The 19,993-nt window shown below is 35.2% G+C and overlaps 1 protein-coding gene and 1 long non-coding RNA gene across 2 annotated transcripts; both read left to right on the plus strand.

The window, feature by feature from the left end:
* The first annotated feature begins 256 nt into the window (after window positions 1–256).
* Window positions 257–14,263, plus strand: LOC147748369 (uncharacterized). Its single transcript, XR_015299716.1, has 3 exons — window positions 257–328; window positions 5,832–5,902; window positions 14,210–14,263. It is a non-coding gene; the product is annotated as an uncharacterized LOC147748369 (long non-coding RNA).
* A 243-nt stretch (window positions 14,264–14,506) lies between these two features.
* On the plus strand, window positions 14,507–17,223 carry LOC147748370 (uncharacterized). The gene is made up of 3 exons (XM_086927986.1): window positions 14,507–14,647; window positions 15,917–16,132; window positions 16,904–17,223. Exons 1-3 carry the CDS (start codon window positions 14,507–14,509, stop codon window positions 17,162–17,164), a joined length of 618 nt encoding a protein of 205 aa, XP_086784112.1. The 3' UTR covers window positions 17,165–17,223.
* The last annotated feature ends 2,770 nt before the right edge of the window (window positions 17,224–19,993 follow it).

The following is a 19,993-nucleotide window of genomic DNA, read 5'->3' on the forward strand; positions in this document are numbered from 1 at the left end:
TCTCTCCTTATCAAGCTTCTCTTTAACTTGCACTGTTCCTCATCCTTTCTTTATCTTTCTCCTTTTTTATTTTCACTCCTTTTCTTTTTGCCTATCCTCCTCTCTTTCTACCTTGCTACTTTATAGTCTTTACTACTATACTAGTTACTCTATAATACATAGTGCTTCTAATTCTCTATTTACAACTTCTAATATACTTCACACAAATGTCCTCACTCTTTTCAATCTTTTGCTAACAGTATATTTTACTTTTACAGGACAAAAAATTTGCCATTTGGTGCAACTGCCCCATCGAGGACACATCTTTCAAATTCGTTCATTCAACACGGTACGTTCATACTTAAAACTTATTTTACTTTAGACATTTTTTTGGGTAGTACTTCCTGTCTGTACTGGGCATTCTTTGCGGGATAGTTATACACAAAGTTTGCCTCATAAACAACATTTAATTTAGTTTGGAGATGAAAGCTGCACTGGTGAAGTCGTAATCAGGAGAGAGGTCCAAGCTAAAGATAAACTTATAACTAAGACTTTGTTCACAGGTCCCTGCACACACCCTATATCTTCTTCCACATCCTGCAGCAAATGCTTAGATACTGAGACAGCACATGCAACATACATACATCTCCCTCTTGCCTTCCCTTTCAATTTTGCATTCTTGCCTTTCCTCTCTCTTGCATTTACTCTGCATCTCCTTCATGATTTTGCCAGCAGTCTTTCTATTTTATTTACTCCTGCTCTATTCTTCCCTCACTTTCTCCTACTTTCCTTCTTTCTTTTCCTCTCCCTCTTTTGCATCCCTTCTCTTCTACACTCTCTCTCCTGTATTCCCATCTTCTCTTTCCTTCTATCATGCACTTTCTTTTACTCACTCACTCTATTCTGCTCTCACTTTTACTCCTCCTTACCTTCTCTCTCATGCTCTTTCTATCTTGCGTCTCGGCTTGCTCTCTACCTACTTATGCTTGCTCTCTCCCTACTTATCTATTATGCTTATCTTTCATGCCTTCTCTTTACCTATTCCTTATATCTTTATCTCTCTCTCCCTCTTGCTCCCTTTACCTTTTGCCCCTCTCTAATTCTTGCATACCCCTTCCATCTCTCTCCTTTTTTCTCTACTTCCTAGATCTCGCTATCTCTCTTGAATTCATTCTTTATCTCTCTATTTCCTGCGTCCTTTCTCCTTTCTGCTTGCTCTCTCCCTCCTTTTCTATCATGCTTATCTCTCCTGCCCTCTCTTTTCCTATTCCTTCTATCTTTATCTCTCTCCCTCTTGCTCTCTTACCTTTTGCCCCTCTCTTCTTCTTGCCTACCCTTTCCATCTCTCTCCTTTCTTTCTCTCCTCCCTATGTCGCTATCTTGTATTCCTTCTTTATTTCTCTTTATTTTGCCCACTCCATCTTACATTCACACTCTTGTGCTTTTCTTCATCTACCCTCTCTCACCTTCTTTCTTCCATCACAATCTGTTTCCTCCCGTTCTCTTTATCGCTCTCCTATATATCTCTCTCCTTTCTGCTCTCTCCTCCTTCTCCCTCCTGCCCCCTATTCCAACTGCTCTCTCTTTCCTTCTTGCTCCCACTCGATCATGCTTCTCTTTTTATCTCCCTCCTTTCTGCTCTTTTCTCTTTGCCATCAATCTCCCTCTTGCCCCCTCTTCCAACTGCTCCCTTCTTACTTATTTCTTGCTCATGCCCTCTTTTACCCTCTCTTTACCTCATGCATTTTCTCTCTCTCTCCCTTGCTCTCCCTTTTGCCCTCTCTCTTACTTTCACTTTCTATCTCCTTCCCTATCTTGTTCTCCATTTCCATCTTGCACTCCTTCTCTTTCTTGCCCTCTGACTCCATTCTGCACTCTCTTCTCTCTTCTCTCTCCCTTTTGCTCTCTTTCTTCTCTCTCCTGCCCCCTATTCCATCTGCTCTCTCTCTTTCCTTCTTCCTCCCTCTCTATCATGATTCTTTTTTTATCTCCCTTCTGCTATTTTCCCTTTGCCATCACTCACCCTCTTGCCCCCTCTTCCAACTGCTCCCTTCTTAATTCTTTCTTGCTCATGCACACCCTCCCTTTAACTCCTGCTTTCTCTCTCTTTCTTGCTCTTCCTTTTGCACTCTGTGACTTTCACTCTCTATCTCCTTCCCTATCTTGTTCTGCCTTTCCATCTTGCACTCCTTCTATTTTTTGCCCTCTGCCTCCATTCTGCAGTCTTTTCCCCCTTTCTACGTTCTCTCTCATGATCTCCATTTATCTTGCATCCTCACTACTTCCTTATCTATCATACTTCTATCTCCTGCACTCTCTTCCTCTTTCTTCCTTATCTTTCTCGATCTTCTTTTCACCTCCTCTCTGCGTACTCCGTTCTTTCTTTTGCACTCTCTCTTCCTTTTTTTTAATTACTTCTTTATTCTTTCTTCTCTATATATCTCTCCTTTCTGCTCTCTTCCTTCTTCTTCATGCCCCCTATTCCATCTGCTCTCTCCTTTCTTCTTGCTCCTTTTCTATCTATCATGCTTCTCTGTCCTGCACTCTCCTTTTTCTTTTCTTTTCCTCTTTCTAATACTCTCCGTGTTCCTCTTCCTCCCTATCTATCATTCTTCTCTCTATCTCCTTTATGCTTTCTTTTCTCTCTACCATCCCTCTCTCCTGCACCCTCTTCCATCTGCTCTCTCTCCCTCCCTCCTTCTGGCTCATGCCCTACTTCTTACTCTTCCTTTACCTTCTGCCTTCCTCCTCTTTCTTCTTACTCCTGCGTCTTATCTCCTTCCTGCCTTCACTCTCCATCTCTGTCCTCAAAAGACACCATCGCTTACCTGCAAGAAATCCCTTGTACCACGGAGACGGAGACAGACAGCGAGCCAAGGATCCCGACCGGAAATTGTTACCCCCACCGTGCCGTCGCCAAATACCTGCAGAGAACAACAACAAAAAATACGTCAATAAACATTTCGGCTGGGGCATTCAAAAGGGACAGTCATTTATATTACAAAAGACACCATCGCTTACCTGCAATTTGTTCCGCCACAGACAAAGAAACCCGACACGTCAGCAAAGGCAGGTCCCGGCAATGCTGGACCAAAATAGGGGGCGTTCACGGCGTCGCGTGACGTCGGCAAAAGCCAAAGAATCTCGGGAACGCCCCCGAGTCTGCCCTGGCATTCATGGACAGGCCCCTCGTCCAATGGCTAGGCTCCATTTATGGAGCCAGCCAATGAATGACGAGGGCCGACCCAAACCCACACTACAGTTCTCATTAGGTTTTCGCCTGCGCGAAAAAGCTGCGCCCTTTGCGCCCTGCGTCCTTTCTCCTTTCTGCTTGCTCTCTCCCTCCTTTTCTATCATGCTTATCTCTCCTGCCCTCTCTTTTCCTATTCCTTCTATCTTTATCTCTCTCCCTCTTGCTCTCTTACATTTTGCCCCTCTCTTCTTCTTGCATACCCTTTCCATCTCTCTCCTTTCTTTCTCTCCTCCTTATGTCGCTATCTTGTATTCCTTCTTTATTTCTCTTTATTTTGCCCACTCCATCTTACATTCAAACTCTTGTGCTTTTCTTCATCTACCCTCTCTCACCTTCTTTCTTCCATCACAATCTGTTTCCTCCCGTTCTCTTTATCGCTCTCCTATATATCTCTCTCCTTTCTGCTCTCTCCTCCTTCTCCCTCCTGCCCCCTATTCCAACTGCTCTCTCTTTCCTTCTTGCTCCCACTCGATCATGCTTCTCTTTTTATCTCCCTCCTTTCTGCTCTTTTCTCTTTGCCATCAATCTCCCTCTTGCCCCTCTTCCAACTGCTCCCTTCTTACTTATTTCTTGCTCATGCCCTCCTTTCCACCCTCTCTTTACCTCATGCATTTTCTCTCTCTCTCCCTTGCTCTCCCTTTTGCCCTCTCTCTTACTTTCACTTTCTATCTCCTTCACTATCTTGTTCTCCATTTCCATCTTGCACTCCTTCTCTTTCTTGCCCTCTGACTCCATTTTGCACTCTCTTCTCTCTTCGCTCTCCTTTTTGCTCTCTTTCTTCTCTCTCCTGCCCCCTATTCCATCTGCTCTCTCTCCTTCCTTCTTCCTCACTCTCTATCATGATTCTTTTTTTATCTCCCTTCTGCTATTTTCCCTTTGCCATCACTCTCCCTCTTGCCCCCTCTTCCAACTGCTCCCTTCTTAATTCTTTCTTGCTCATGCACACCCTCCCTTTAACTCCTGCTTTCTCTCTCTTTCTTGCTCTTCCTTTTGCACTCTGTGACTTTCACTCTCTATCTCCTTCCCTATCTTGTTCTGCCTTTCCATCTTGCACTCCTACTTTTTGCCCTCTGCCTCCATTCTGCAGTCTTTTCCCCCTTTCTACGTTCTCTCTCATGATCTCCATTTATCTTGCATCCTCTCTACTTCCTTATCTATCATACTTCTATCTCCTGCACTCTCTTCCTCTTTCTTCCTTATCTTTCTCTATCTTCTTTTCACCTCCTCTCTGCGTACTCCGTTCTTTCTTTTGCACTCTCTCTTCCTTTTTTTTTTAATTACTTCTTTATTCTTTCTTCTATATATATCTCTCCTTTCTGCTCTCTTCCTTCTTCTTCCTGCCCCCTATTCCATCTGCTCTCTCCTTTCTTCTTGCTCCTTTTCTATCTATCATGCTTCTCTGTCCTGCACTCTCCTTTTTCTTTTCTTTTCCTCTTTCTAATACTCTCTGTGTTCCTCTTCCTCCCTATCTATCATTCTTCTCTCTATCTCCTTTATGCTTTCTTTTCTCTCTACCATCCCTCTCTCCTGCACCCTCTTCCATCTGCTCTCTCTCCCTCCCTCCTTCTTGCTCATGCCCTACTTCTTACTCTTCCTTTACCTTCTGCCTTCCTCCTCTTTCTTCTTACTCCTGCGTCTTATCTCCTTCCTGCCTTCACTCTCCATCTCTGTCATCTTGTCTTCTCTTTCTATCTTGCACTCTTTGGCTCACTGTCTCAGTCTCCATGGTGCAAGGACCCCCATAGAGAGAGATGTAGATGGAGGGCAGTAAGAAGAGAGCAGTTGGAAGAGGGGGCAAGAGGAAGAGTGATGGCAAAGGGAAAAAAAAGCAGAAAGGAGAGGGAGATAAAGAGAATCTCTCTTGATCTCTCTTATGTGTCTTCTCCCTTTATCAACACTTTCTAGCTACTTTGTGTGCTTTACACACATTTTTCCACTTCACTTCCCAAAGTTAGTGTTAGCATCCCTATAAGGCTATATAGATATATACATGGTGATAACTATAGTGTTTATTTAGGAACACTATGCCACAACTATGGAGCACCCTGGACAAACGCAATGACCTATATTTACAACTAATTGTGTGAAAGTTTGCCTTTTTCACACAACCAGCTCCGCAGTCTTCTGGCGTCGTAGCACACCAAAGAGGCATTCGGCCTCTTTGGTGGGGCCCAATGATGAAGCATGACACTGACTAGGTCGGTGTGTGAGGGCTTTCTTTTCCACCTAAAGTGAGTGTGCAATTCCCCAGTTGCATCACTCAGTCTCTGTGACAATTTGAGATTTATTTAACGTCTCTTCTCTTGTTTATTTAGATTTAACAGGGGACTAAGTGTTCCTTAATCTCCCTACCTCTCCTATTGTTCTTTTGTACTTGCTTAAAATTACAAACAATGCTTCTAATACACTCTTTACAACTTCTAATAAAATTCACATCGTGTAATTTATATTTCTATCTTTTTTTTACCTTCCTTTCTACACCTCTATATCCTCTCTCTTCCTTATCATACTTCTCTCTTTTCCTTATCTTTCTCTTCATCTTTCCACTTTTATTATATTAATATGTAAACTCAATATTAATGCTTGTTTTCATTCTTAGATTGCCAATTGATTGAATAAGATCAGACGTTCATAATTGTTTGACACAACATCAGTGAAAACATCATCACGGTAAAAGTATCTATTTTGCTTCTGTATTCACTTGTAAGTATAGAAATAGCAAGGAAAAAAATAAGACACATATCAACACACACACACACATATATATATATATATATATATATATATATATATATATATATATATATATATATATATATATATGATATATATATATATATATATATATATATTGTATATACTTATAATTAGGAAATATCATATAGAAGATTTACATAGGTAACATTAATCTTAAGAAAAAAAATTAGTTAAGAAAAAAGTAAAACTAATTGCTTTCTTTTGCTACCAGCTCCAACTATAAAACAAGTCAAAAACAACAATAGAGTAGATTTAGATTAAAAAAAACTAGACCTAATCATATATATAATTTTTTATTAAACAAAAATTATATATATATTTATATACTTACCATTGAAAATTATTTCTTTTATAAAGACAATTGCTAATTGTTTGGAAATATATACAATTAGAAGTATCTTTTTTAAATAAGTTATCAACCTGTAACTTGAAATATATTTAAAAACAGTAAAATAACTATATATATATACATATAAATATATACAAATATATATATATAGACGCTAATAGTATAAATTATAGCTAGTACATCACTAAAATTGTAAAAAAGATACATCTAAAGTTGCTACCTAAAATACAAAGCAAAACATAGTGTTAAATTAATTGCCTTGGATTATAGTTAACTACAAAACAAATATAAATTAGCTATATATATATATATATATATATATATATATATATATATATATATATATATATATATATATAAATATTATATAAGAGAGAGAACGAAAAAAGACTCAGGTATAACAAAAAAATCTAGCAATACTGTAGCGATATCAAATTAGTTAATAAATTAGCTTAGCTAAGATGCAAATACTAGCAGCAGATTATCATCAAGGTCATGACAAATTTACATGCAATTCTAGAGGTTATCAATGCTTGCCAAATAGTACTTTTGCAATTATACACAACTATTACAAAGATGCACATACATGGACTAAAGAAGACTTGCATTACATTATGGAATTAGGTGATGCTTTATATATAGATATGCATTTACTTAATCGCGAACAACTTAGGCATCCAGATGAGTTACCAAATTTTATTGAACACAATACTACTATCTATTCTCTTAAACTTAAAGAACCTTATTATGGAGACATATTACAACAATGTGACCCTTCGTTTCCAAATCTCAACCAAATATTAAAACCTGCACTTGATTACAACTCCGGTGTTATACTTTGCATGGAAATTTATGTTATTTCCATTTTTAAGAAAAATGATTCGTACTTTGTATTTGACTCACATAGTCGTGATAACACTGGAATGCCTCACCCAAATGGAACATGTATTACTATACAGTTCAGATTTGAAAAACTTCTAGAGTACATCACAAATCTGGCACACTATCTTAAGAAACCAAACATGAATTGTGTACCGTATGAATTAACTCCAATACAAATAAGTACGATTGAAAAACAATCACTTCTAAAAGCAATGGTGCGTCATGAAAAAAATAAGAATGCAGTAGCACCGAAAAATATTTATGTGTATTCTACTAAAGCTAGTGAAAAAATTTTCACACAAGCATTTGAAATGCGTATAGAAAATGCCAAATTCAGTCAGAGATGTCAATCTAAAAAAAACACTTTTTTGAATAAGGAACAGCCATTAGCATCTTTAGATAATACTCCTAGTACTAGTACATATTCCTGTGCAATTCTCACTACAACAGGGCCAAATAATCTATCTAAAAACAACAGCAAGCAGATCAGCACAACACAATATACTAATACACCAGAAGAGACTACTCCTACTGACACATATGCAAGTATACTTAAGAAAACACTAAAGGGCAACACAGAAAGACAACATATTAATAGCACACACATAAATGTACAACAGACAATACCAGCAAGTAATTTAAATACCAACACATATTCTACTAATGTAATTAATAGCACACACATAAATGTACAACAAACAATATACACAAGTAATTTACATACAAACACATATTCAAGTGATTACTATAATCCATATAAACTTATTACTGGAAGTAATGACAGTTTACTTCATGATAATATACACAATAGCACATTGCACAACAAGGAAAGTAGCACAAATAATACCAATATAGATTCAAATATTTTAACACAAACACCACAAAAAATTCCCTTTTTACATAACACACATCCACAGGAAAAAAATACACATAGTGATAAAAGTATTCACTATACACATTGTCTTCAAAATAGTATATTTGCTATTCTAAAGAACTACTGTAAACCAGCATATATTTGGGATAGTGTAGACTTGCACTGTATTATGAATCTTGGAGATGCTTTGTACACTGAAATGCACTCTATTGATGAACAAGATTGTATGCAACCTCTAAAGTTACCAAATTACATAGTTAGCAATGACTTAATCTATTCTACAAAGCTCAAAAAATGCTTTAGCGAAGAACTAACAAAATCAGCACAAACTTTACATAGTAAATTTATATCTGCATTAACTTCTACAATTAATTCACAAACTGGTGTATTGATCTCTATAGGTAGATATATAATTTCAGTCTTCAAAACTATACATACATACTCTCTATTTGATTCACATAGCCAAAATGAAAATGCAATACAACATCCTAATGGAACATGTATTGCTATCCAAATTGACTCTATTAATCTTATTATAGAATACATCCTAAAGTTAGCCAATAGAGAACAAATTACTAATTCTGAGAGTATTACTTTAGATTTAACTACAGTGAACATAACAACAATTAGCAAAAAAGGATTACAGCAAACACAACGGAATCATAAACAAGGAAATGTAAAGTCTAGAAAAAGCATATATGTTCATACGACACATATATCTATAAATGCATTAGGGGAAATTCCTTCAAATAACTTACAAGTAGAAAATACAATAATAAGCACACAAAACAGCAATAGTCAAGACAATAGACTGCATGTAACAGAAGACAGTTATTTAGCTTCACACATAGCTCTTAACAATACTGAGATAATAAACACATTAACAGCTGATGTTGAATCACTAATTCAAACAACCAATATAGAAATTCTAGAAATAAACAGTAATAGAAAAAGAAAACGGACACAAAACAAAGAGAATGAACCTAATCATAGAAATATAGCAGGTCAAACAACAAATGATATAATTAGGATATTTCAGGAAGAAATACGATATGGACCTGAGTACACTTGCACTATTTGCAATCAACTATGGCATAAGCAAAGTCTTCAAAAAACAAACAGTATTAGTAAGAGAGCTAAATTCATAGAATGTAACATTAGCAAATACAGAACAGATGAGATATGCAGAACATGTTACACATATATATCTAAAGACAAAATACCTCCATGTTCAGTATATAATGGGATGACATTTCCTGATATCCCAGCAGTCTTACACTTGCATAACTTAGAAGAAAGATTAGTATCACCAAGAATACCTTTTTTACAAATTAGAACATTACCACGTGGATTCCAAAAATCTCTATCAGGTGCAGTAGTAAATGTACCTGCAGACGTTATGACAACAGTAACTGTTTTACCAAGGCAAATTAATGATAACATGACAATTCCAATAAAATTAAAAAGAAAATTAAGTTATAAATCTTATACCCATTATGAAAATGTTAGACCAAACAAAGTTAAACGTGCAGCTTTATATTTAGCCACTACTAGCACTTTGTTTCAAGAATATGGAATCACTATTAATAAAGATTGGGATTATACAACACAAGATATACATTCTTGTGATGAGACTTCAGATACAAGTTATATGTCAGATTCCTCAGACAACATTCCAGCAGGAAATTTAGATACTATGTTAGATAATGAAACTATTACTACAGAAACAAATAATATTTTAAGTTTAGCACCTGCAGAATATAACACACCAAGAGGCTTGTATGAAGACAAAGATTCTGAATATTTGGCATTCCCAACTATATTTTGCGGAAAACGAAGGCCAACTAATAAAGAAAGGCATGTCCCAATACATTACAGCACAATCTGTCAATCAGAAGTAAGAAGTAATGATCTAAGAGTAGCAAAGTGTGTTACTAATCTTTTCTTTAAATTAAAAACATTACACATTAAACAATTACAGAGCAAAATATTTATATCTCTTAGGAAATACTTTAATAATGGAAACATTATAACTGCCAAAGACATAAAAAATAAATTAGATACAATTTTACAGTATAATGAAGGATACAAAATACTTAAAACTATCCGTAGTTCACCACCATATTGGGAGCAATGCAAAAAAGACCTCTTTGCTATGATTAGACAATTAGGATTACCAACATTTTTTTTAACTTTATCTGCTGCAGAAACAAAATGGTATCACTTAATTAACATATTATTACGTACAGAAAAGAGACCAGAATGCACAAAAGAAGAATTTAAAAATATGTCATGGGAAACAAAATGCCAATTAATACAGCAAAATCCCATTACATGTGCAAGACATTTTGACTTCCAAGTTAGGAAATTATTTAATTCTATTTTATTGCATGAAAGTAATCCGATTGGCAAAATTATTGATTACTTTTATAGAGTGGAATTCCAACAACGGGGATCACCACATATACATGCTATAATATGGATAGAAAATGCTCCACTATATGAAACTTCTGATAGAAATGAAGTCACTACTTTCATAAATAAGTATGTTACATGTGCAAAAACACAAGAACCAGATATAGAGTCTTTACTACCTCTACAAAGACACGGCCATACCAAAAACTGCCGTATCAAACATAAAAGAACATGCAAATATCATTATCCCAGATATCCAATGCCTGAAACTTTTATACTAGAACCAATAGAGCTAGACAAAACAAATAACGAGCTCTTACAGCAAATTGAACTAATACATCTAACTATAAACAGCCAAGAATTTTCAAATTATACTTTTGAACAGTTTTTACATTCAATGAACATAGATCTAAAACAATATACTTTATGTATACAATCTATTATAGAAAAAAATACTATTTTCTTGAAAAGGACACCAGCTGAATGCTTTATAAATAACTACAATCTAACTATTTTGAAAGCATGGCAAGCAAACATAGATATACAATACATCTTAGATGCATATGCATGTGCTGTGTATATTGTTTCATACATTAGTAAATCACAGCGAGGAATGAGCAAATTAATTGCCCAAGCTGCTAAAGAAGTACATGCCAATCCAAGTATTAAAGAACAACTTAAGCATATAGGTAACAAATTCTTAAACTGTACAGAAATAAGTGCCCAAGAAGCAGCATATCTAATACTACAAATTCCTTTACGGAAAAGTTCAAGATCTTTTGTATTTATCAATACAAGTCCTAATGAAAAGCGTACATACTTATTAAAAGACATCGAAACTATCAATTCTTTACCAGATGAGTCTTGTAAAATACAATATGATAATATTATAGTGAGGTATAGCAAACGCCCTGAAAAATTAGAAACATGTACATTAGCTGACTATGCATCTATGTATAATGAAAAGAAAAAATGTAAAGGAAAAGAAGAAACAGGCCATGACAATTTCCTTATTGAAAATAACTTTCATAGCTCAGATGACGAAGAACTTGAGATAAATTTAGTAGACGAAACAAACTACATAAAAAGAAAAAAAGCAAGAGTAATTCGCTATTGCAGATTTAACATCAAAAATGACTCCGAAAATTACTATAGAGAATTGCTCATGCTTTTTTACCCATGGCGAAATGAACATAATATAATTAATAACAAGGAAACTTATTATGAACGCTATCTAGAACTTAAAAATGCAGTTGATTCGAACCATAATAAATATAATAAACATAATAAACAACTAACAACTAATAGCAATGAAACTAGTATATTAGATACATTGCTACCACCAATAGATACAGAAGAAGATAACACCATATTCCATGAAGTGCAAAATAATGAAAACCCATTGTATGACCTATCATTTGATTTAGGGATTAGAAGTACAAGTAGAGAAGAAGCACTAAGCAATAACATAATGCCAAAAGAACAATATGATAGTATAATGCAAAATCTAACAGCAGAACAACTTAACTTTATATATCATCATTTGCATTGGGTTAAAACAAAAGAAACACCATGCTACACATTTTGTACAGGTGGTGCAGGAGTAGGCAAAAGTTTCCTTATAACAGCACTTTACCAAACATTAGTACGTTATTACAATACAAAAGCAGGAGAAAACCCAGATAACATATATGTATTGCTTACAGCTCCAACTGGCAAAGCAGCACATAACATTCAAGGCAAAACACTACATAGTACTTTTAAAATACCTATTTCACAAACACTAACTCATAGACAGCTAACTCATGAGAATAGAAGCACACTACAAGGTCAGCTAATGCATCTTAAATTGCTAATAATTGATGAAATATCAATGGTAGGGGCTAATGTATTCAACTTTATACATAATAGATTGCAAGAGATAAAAATGTCTGATCTCCCTTTTGGCGGAATATCTATTTTAGCAATTGGAGACTTTTACCAATTGAAGCCAGTTTTTGACCCATACATATTTGACAACCCAAAACATTCATATAGGCCAGTAAGTACTAATTTATGGCAGACACATTTCAAGTTATTTGAGTTGACTAAAATAATGAGACAACAAAATGACTTACCATTTGCTCAACTACTAAACAGATTAAGAGAAGGGAAACAAACAAATGAAGATATTATACAGATAAAAACACGAGAAATAGAGCCACCAGAAAACATTAGCAAAACGATCCCTTACATTATGGGAACTAACAATGAAGTCAATAGCATAAATAAGGCAGTTTTATTAGAACATATAACTCATTACCCAGTTTACACAGCTACAGCAATAGATACAGTTGCAGCAGACTTAAGTGAAGCAGTAAAAAAAAAAATACTCCAACAGTTGCCCACAGATCCTACTAAAACAATGAGCCTGCCATCAATATTACATATTGCATTGCAATTAAGATATGATTTAACTAACAATATAAATGTCAATGATGGTGTAACAAATGGTGCAACAGGTATAGTAGAATTTGTAGAAACTATCAATAACAGCCCAAATGTAATTTGGATTAATTTTGATAAAGAAACAGTAGGCAAATTAACAAGACAAGAAAACAAACACATATATCACAGTAATATTTTGCCTCATTGGACACCCATTCATGCTATTACACGGCATTTCCAATATACACAGAAATTTATAACTATTATACGCAAACAATTCCCATTGCGACAATCATCTGCAAGAACTATACATAGAACACAAGGAGAAACAATTGAGCCCATTTACATTCACTTTAACAACAGTAAAGTACATCATCTGCATTATGTAGCTTTAAGCAGAGCTAAATCTTTAGACAACATATACATTAGAAACTTTAAGCAAGACAAAATAGCTGTACATCCAAAAGTACATGAAGAAATGACACGTTTAAGAACACACATGCAATTACAAATATCAGTACCACAATTAGATAGCTATAGACAACAGTGTAATATAATTGTCCATAACATACGGTCCTTGCAAAGAAATTACACTGCTATTAAATCAGACAAAAATATCATGAACAGTGATATTATATGCCTCACTGAAATAAACACAACTAGAAAAGCAGGTAAGGATACGTTCTTAATAGAACAATATCACCTAGTATTATTTGATAAATTTCACAACCAGCACACAAAGCATGGTATTGAAATTTACTACAAAAAAAACATGCTTTTATCGCCAATATATCAAACACAACACGAAATTGACTTTTTATTTTTCACTCAGCCTCTTAATAATTCTGAATACTTATTTATTATACTGTACAAACCACCACAAGTACTTTTGCAAACATTATTACAAGTTTTAAGTAGCATAATTAACTTGTATCCAAATTCAAAATATGTCATCAGGGGAGACTTCAATATAGATTTAACACAAATGTCACCAAACAGAACTTTGCTATTAGAATATATGCTGCAGCAATTTCAATGCCAGCAAAAAATACAACAATACACAACAGACTACAATTCCACACTAGATCACATCTATACTAATGACAACATCATGCACTACGGTACATTAGAATCATATTATAGTGATCACAAAGCATTATGGGTGGCAGTTTAAAATGCAACCACTTCATTAACATGCTATTTTATTACAGGTAATAGCAAAAGGGGAAAAATTTATGCTCAGAATGTGTACTAACATTTTCTCTCGTTTCAGATGATTTCCATACAAGACCTCAAAAAAATGAAACATGAAGACAACAAACCGTACAAAAAAACAATCCGAGCCAACATAATAAAATGTTCGACAAAAACAAACTATACAAATGCTAAACAAGAGAACAAAGTCATGTATCATCTAGCTCTAGCTGATGAAAGTAGTTGCATTAAAGCAACGTGCTACAATGAGCCATTTTACCAGCAAACTAAAGAAGGACAAGCTATTATGATTCGCAATTTCTTAGCCAAAAACAATGTGATTATCATCACGAAACAAACAAAACTATCACGCATGATGCCCTTATCTATACCTCAAGAAATAATACAGGAGGCAGAATATATCCTACAACCCCCTGCTCCACCAATATCACCTATAAAAACAGTTAAAGCAGCTTCACTACGCTCATTAATGAGCATTTCTGGGACTATTGCTGAGGTAAGCTTATAAAAAGAAAGAAAATTATCACACACCCTTTTACACACACACTATATACCAAAAACTCTTGCACACAATACTTACCGCTTTGACAGACTATCACTCTTTGACAGACTCTCTCTCTTTGACAAACTCTCTCTCTTTGACAGACTCTCTCTCTTTGACAGACTCTCTCTCTTTGACAGACTCTCTCTCATTGACAGACTCTCTCTCTTTGACAGACTCTCTCTTTGACAGACTCTCTCTCTTTGACAGACTCTCTCTCTTTGACAGACTCTCTCTTTGACAGACTCTCTCTTTGACAGACTCTCTCTTTGACAGACTCTCTCTCTTTGACAGACTCTCTCTCTTTGACAGACTCTCTCTCTTTGACAGACTCTCTCTCTTTGACAGACTCTCTCTCTTTGACAGACTCTCTCTCTTTGACAGACTCTCTCTCTCTATGACAGACTCTCTCTCTCTATGACAGACTCTCTCTCTTTGACAGACTCTCTCTCTCTTTGACAGACTCTCTCTTTGACAGACTCTCTCTCTTTGACAGACTCTCTCTTTGACAGACTCTCTCTCTTTGACAGACTCTCTCTCTCTTTGACAGACTCTCTCTTTCACAGACTCTCTCTCTTTGACAGACTCTCTCTCTCTTTGACACTCTCTCTCTTTGACACTCTCTCTCTTTGACAGACTCTCTCTTTGACACTCTCTCTCTTTGACAGACTCTCTCTCTTTGACAGACTCTCTCTCTCTTTGACACACTCTCTCTCTCTTTGACAGACTCTCTCTCTTTGACAGACTCTCTCTCTCTTTGACACTCTCTCTCTTTGACAGACTCTCTCTTTGACACTCTCTCTCTCTTTGACACTCTCTCTCTCTTTGACAGACTCTCTCTCTTTGACAGACTCTCTCTCTCTTTGACAGACTCTCTCTCTCTTTGACAGACTCTCTCTTTGACAGACTCTCTCTCTTTGACAGACTCTCTCTCTTTGACAGACTCTCTCTCTTTGACAGACTCTCTCTCCTTGACAGACTCACTCTCTCTTTGACAGACTCTCTCTCTCTTTGACAGACTCTCTTTCACAGACTCTCATAAAAAACACTTTCGTACACACTCTTGAGCACACTGTTTCGCACACTCACACACTTTCACACACACTCTTTAACACACACATTCTGCTACAACACGCTCACACCCACTCTTTAACACCCACACTCTTACACACCAACACTGTAACATAATAAACACATTTCTATTACCAATTTTTTGTCTTACAGGAAGAAGAAACAAAAACAATTATTATTGCTGGCCAAGATACAAAACTTAAAACAATAACTGTGAAAGATACAACGGACTCAGTAAAAATAACTCTTTGGAGAGATGCCACAGACTTCCCCATAGAAATTGGATCCTACATAAAGATGACGCACCTGACAGTGCATGAATTTAACAGCAATAAAATGTTAAACACAACAAGAAATACACAATTTCAAGTAAGTACAAATTATTAAAATATTAATAACTTGCTCTACTACTCAATCTATACTATTTACTTTTTAAAACACCATCAAACTCTATATTCACTAATTACAATTCACTCAAACTCTCTCTTCTAATACTCTCTATCTAAATCGATTAAGCTATACTACGTATTCTACTAATCACTACTATAAAATTCACTAATACTCTCCACTAATAAATCTACTACTCAATCTTAACTACTCTCTCTAAAAATAACATTCACTATTTCAAAATAACTTACTAATAATGCCCAACTATCACTTACAAATATGACTTTAATACTAACACTTAAGTACACAATTTTTTGTCGTTTTCAAATTCTCTTTATACTACTACGCCAATAACTTCAATACTCCCAAAAATAATTAACTATGCACTCAAAAAATCATACACACTCTACTAATAACTCAAAGTCAACTCACACTGCACTATTAACTATAATCACTATTTACAATACTATTCTAAAACACAAAACTAGTACCTACTACTCACTATTTATTAATACGTATTTTTACTAAAGTAGCTATAACATTACAAAACAGTCTCTAATCCTCTATTATACACACTATATTATACCTTTTCACTATCTTTACTCACATCTATCCTTTCTTAAACTATCTTCACTACTTATTAACATTATTTAAGCCTGCATATAACAAGACATTTTTCCGTAGGTCAACACAAGAAAAGAAATAAAAGAACTTCAAAAAAATGAAATTAACTAACTTCTTTTTCCTTCACAGAAAATACAACCACCAGAAGAAGAAATAAATATGACTATATATGGGCTAGAAACTGCGAATCAGGAACACTGTACACTAAATGTACATATTGATAACGCCGAAAATTTACAATCTGTAGAAATAAATAACAATATTCTACTGGACTTCTTCAATATACCACCCGACATTGACGACATTCAAGAAGCTCTAATGCCTAACTTGCCAAAAAATGTTAATGTAATTTTTCAAAACGGATACATACTAAAAATACATGAGTTGTAAAAAAGGACACAATACTTTACTGTAAATAGAAGTACAAAAAGAAGATATTCAAATTATGTTTCTGTAAAAAGGCTAAAAATACAGTATTTTAATTAAAGTTTAATTTGCTTTCATACAATAATACTAAATATATTTACTTAAATAAAATTTTTAAAGCTTTTTATCTTGTCTTTGCATTATTATTTACAGAGTACATAAGATATGTTAATGGACAATTTTACTTTAAAAAGACTACTACAAATGCAATAATTCTATGTTCTATAGCAAATTAATCAAAATGCAAAAATGTTACTGTGCACACTTTTTTTTTTTACAGAAGCTACACCACATGCACTCATTCTATGTTCTGTAGCAAATTCATCTGTCTTATACCTTGTGAAAAAATGGTAACATAATAAAAACATATCCAACGTTCATTAGAAATGCTACTCCCATGATAATGCTCATACGCCCACACTTTCATCCATCCACCCATCATTCATCCCACCACCTTTTCATACATCATTCATACATGCAACATTTTCTCCATCCATACATCCATCTAACATTTCATTCTCCCAAATATACATCCATCCACACACCCTTTCATCAACTATCATTCATCCACTTACCTTTTCACACATCCATCCATGCAACTTTTTATTTAGCCTTTCATCCTCCCATCCATACATCCTTCATCCATCCACGCTATCATCTATACATCAATACGCCCACCCTTTCATCCATCCACACATCATTCATCGCATCCACCCATCATTCACCACAGCACCTTTTCACACATACATACATCATTCATCCATGCAATTTTTATCCATCCATACATCCAGCCATGTTTTCTTCCATCCGTCCTTCATCCGTCCACCCTTTTATCCTTTCATGCATCCTTTCATCCACACTTTTATTCATCCATCCACACTTGCATCTTTCCATCCATACATCCATCCTTTTCTCATCCACCCTTCAATCCATACACCCATCATACACCCACCTACATTTGCACACATCCATCCATCCATCATTCATGCAACATTTTTATTAATACATCCATCTACCATTTATTCTACTAACAATACATCCATCCACACTTTCAGCTTTCCATCCATACATCCATCTTTACACATACACACTACTATCCATCCACTCATCATTGGTCCAACAACCTTTTCAACGATCCATCAATCATTCGTCCATGCAACATTTTCAACATCCATCTTAAAAATTAATTCCCCAATCTATACACACATCAACGCATCCATCCAGCCACACAATACTTATCCACCTACATTTTCACTCATACATCATACATCCATGCAACATTTTAACTATCCATCCTTTCATTTTTTCATCCATCCATCCTACATGCTTCATCATCCAACGTTTCATCTATACATCAATACACACACACACACTTTCATCCATCCACCCATCATTCATCACACCACCTTTTCACACCTCCATACATCATTCATCCATTCAACATTTTATACATCCATACATCCACCTTTTATTACATCCGTCCTTCTTCCGTCCACCCTTTCATCCTTCCACGCATCCTTTCATCCATTCACACTTTCAACAATACATACAGCATCTAACCACCCTTTCATCCTTCCATCCATACATCCATCCTTTACACATCCACACACCTTTTCACACATCCATCATTCATCCATGCGACATTTTATACATCAATCTTCAAATTATTCGAAAGTTATGGGATTTTTCAAACTAGTAAAGTCACTATGCAATATAGTTCCTATGCATAGTTCTGTGGCATCCTCAAGTGCCTTATTGATGTTTTACAACAAAACGTGCAATCGCTTTCTAAGACCTTGACTTCATTGTATATGTTGTTTAAAGAAGTTTCTAAGCAGCTGCCTGCATCCATCTAACAGTGCCTTGTCCAAAATATATTTTCATAAGTTGAAAAAAAGGACACAATACTTTACTGTAAATGAAAGTAAAAACAGAAAATATTCAAATTAAGTTTCATAAAAAATGAAAAAAAAAAACTTTCAATAAATTTTAATTTGCTTTCATACAATAATAGTAAATATATTTACTTAAATAACATTTTGAAACATTATGATCTTGTCTGTGCATTATTATTTACAAACTTCATAAAATATGTTACTGTGCAAATTTAGTTGAAAGAAACTACAACAAATGCACTCATTCGATGTTCTATAGCAAATTGAGGAAAATGCCCAAAATGTTACTGTGCACAATATTCTTTTTTTTAAAGAAGCTAGAACATGCAATCATTCTATGTTCTGTAGCAAATTCATCTGTCTTATACCTTGTGAAAGAATGGGAAAATAAAAACATATCCCACATTCATTAGAACTGCTACTCCCGTGATAATGCTCATACGCCCACACTTTCATCCATCCACCCATCATTCATCCCACCACCTTTTCATACATCATTCATCCATGCAATATTTTATACATCCATACATCCAGCCACGTTTTATTCCATTCATCCACCCTTTTATCCTACTAGACATCCTTTCATCCACACTTTCATTCATCCATCCACACTTGCATCTTTCCATCCATACTTTCTCAGCCACACTTCGATCCATCCACCCATCATACAGCCACCTACATTTTCACACATCCATTCATCATTCATGCAACATTTTTATTAATACATCTATCTAACATTTCATTCTACTAACAATACATTCACTCACTTTCAGCTTTACATCCATACATCCATCCTTTACACATCCACCCTTCCATCCATCCACTCATCATTCGTCCACCCACCTTTTCAACAATACATCATTCATCCATGCAACATATTCAACATCCATCTTAAAAT

This window comes from Lissotriton vulgaris, chromosome 1_1 (assembly GCF_964263255.1).
Source record: "Lissotriton vulgaris chromosome 1_1, aLisVul1.2, whole genome shotgun sequence".
Lineage (NCBI taxonomy): Eukaryota > Metazoa > Chordata > Amphibia > Caudata > Salamandridae > Lissotriton > Lissotriton vulgaris.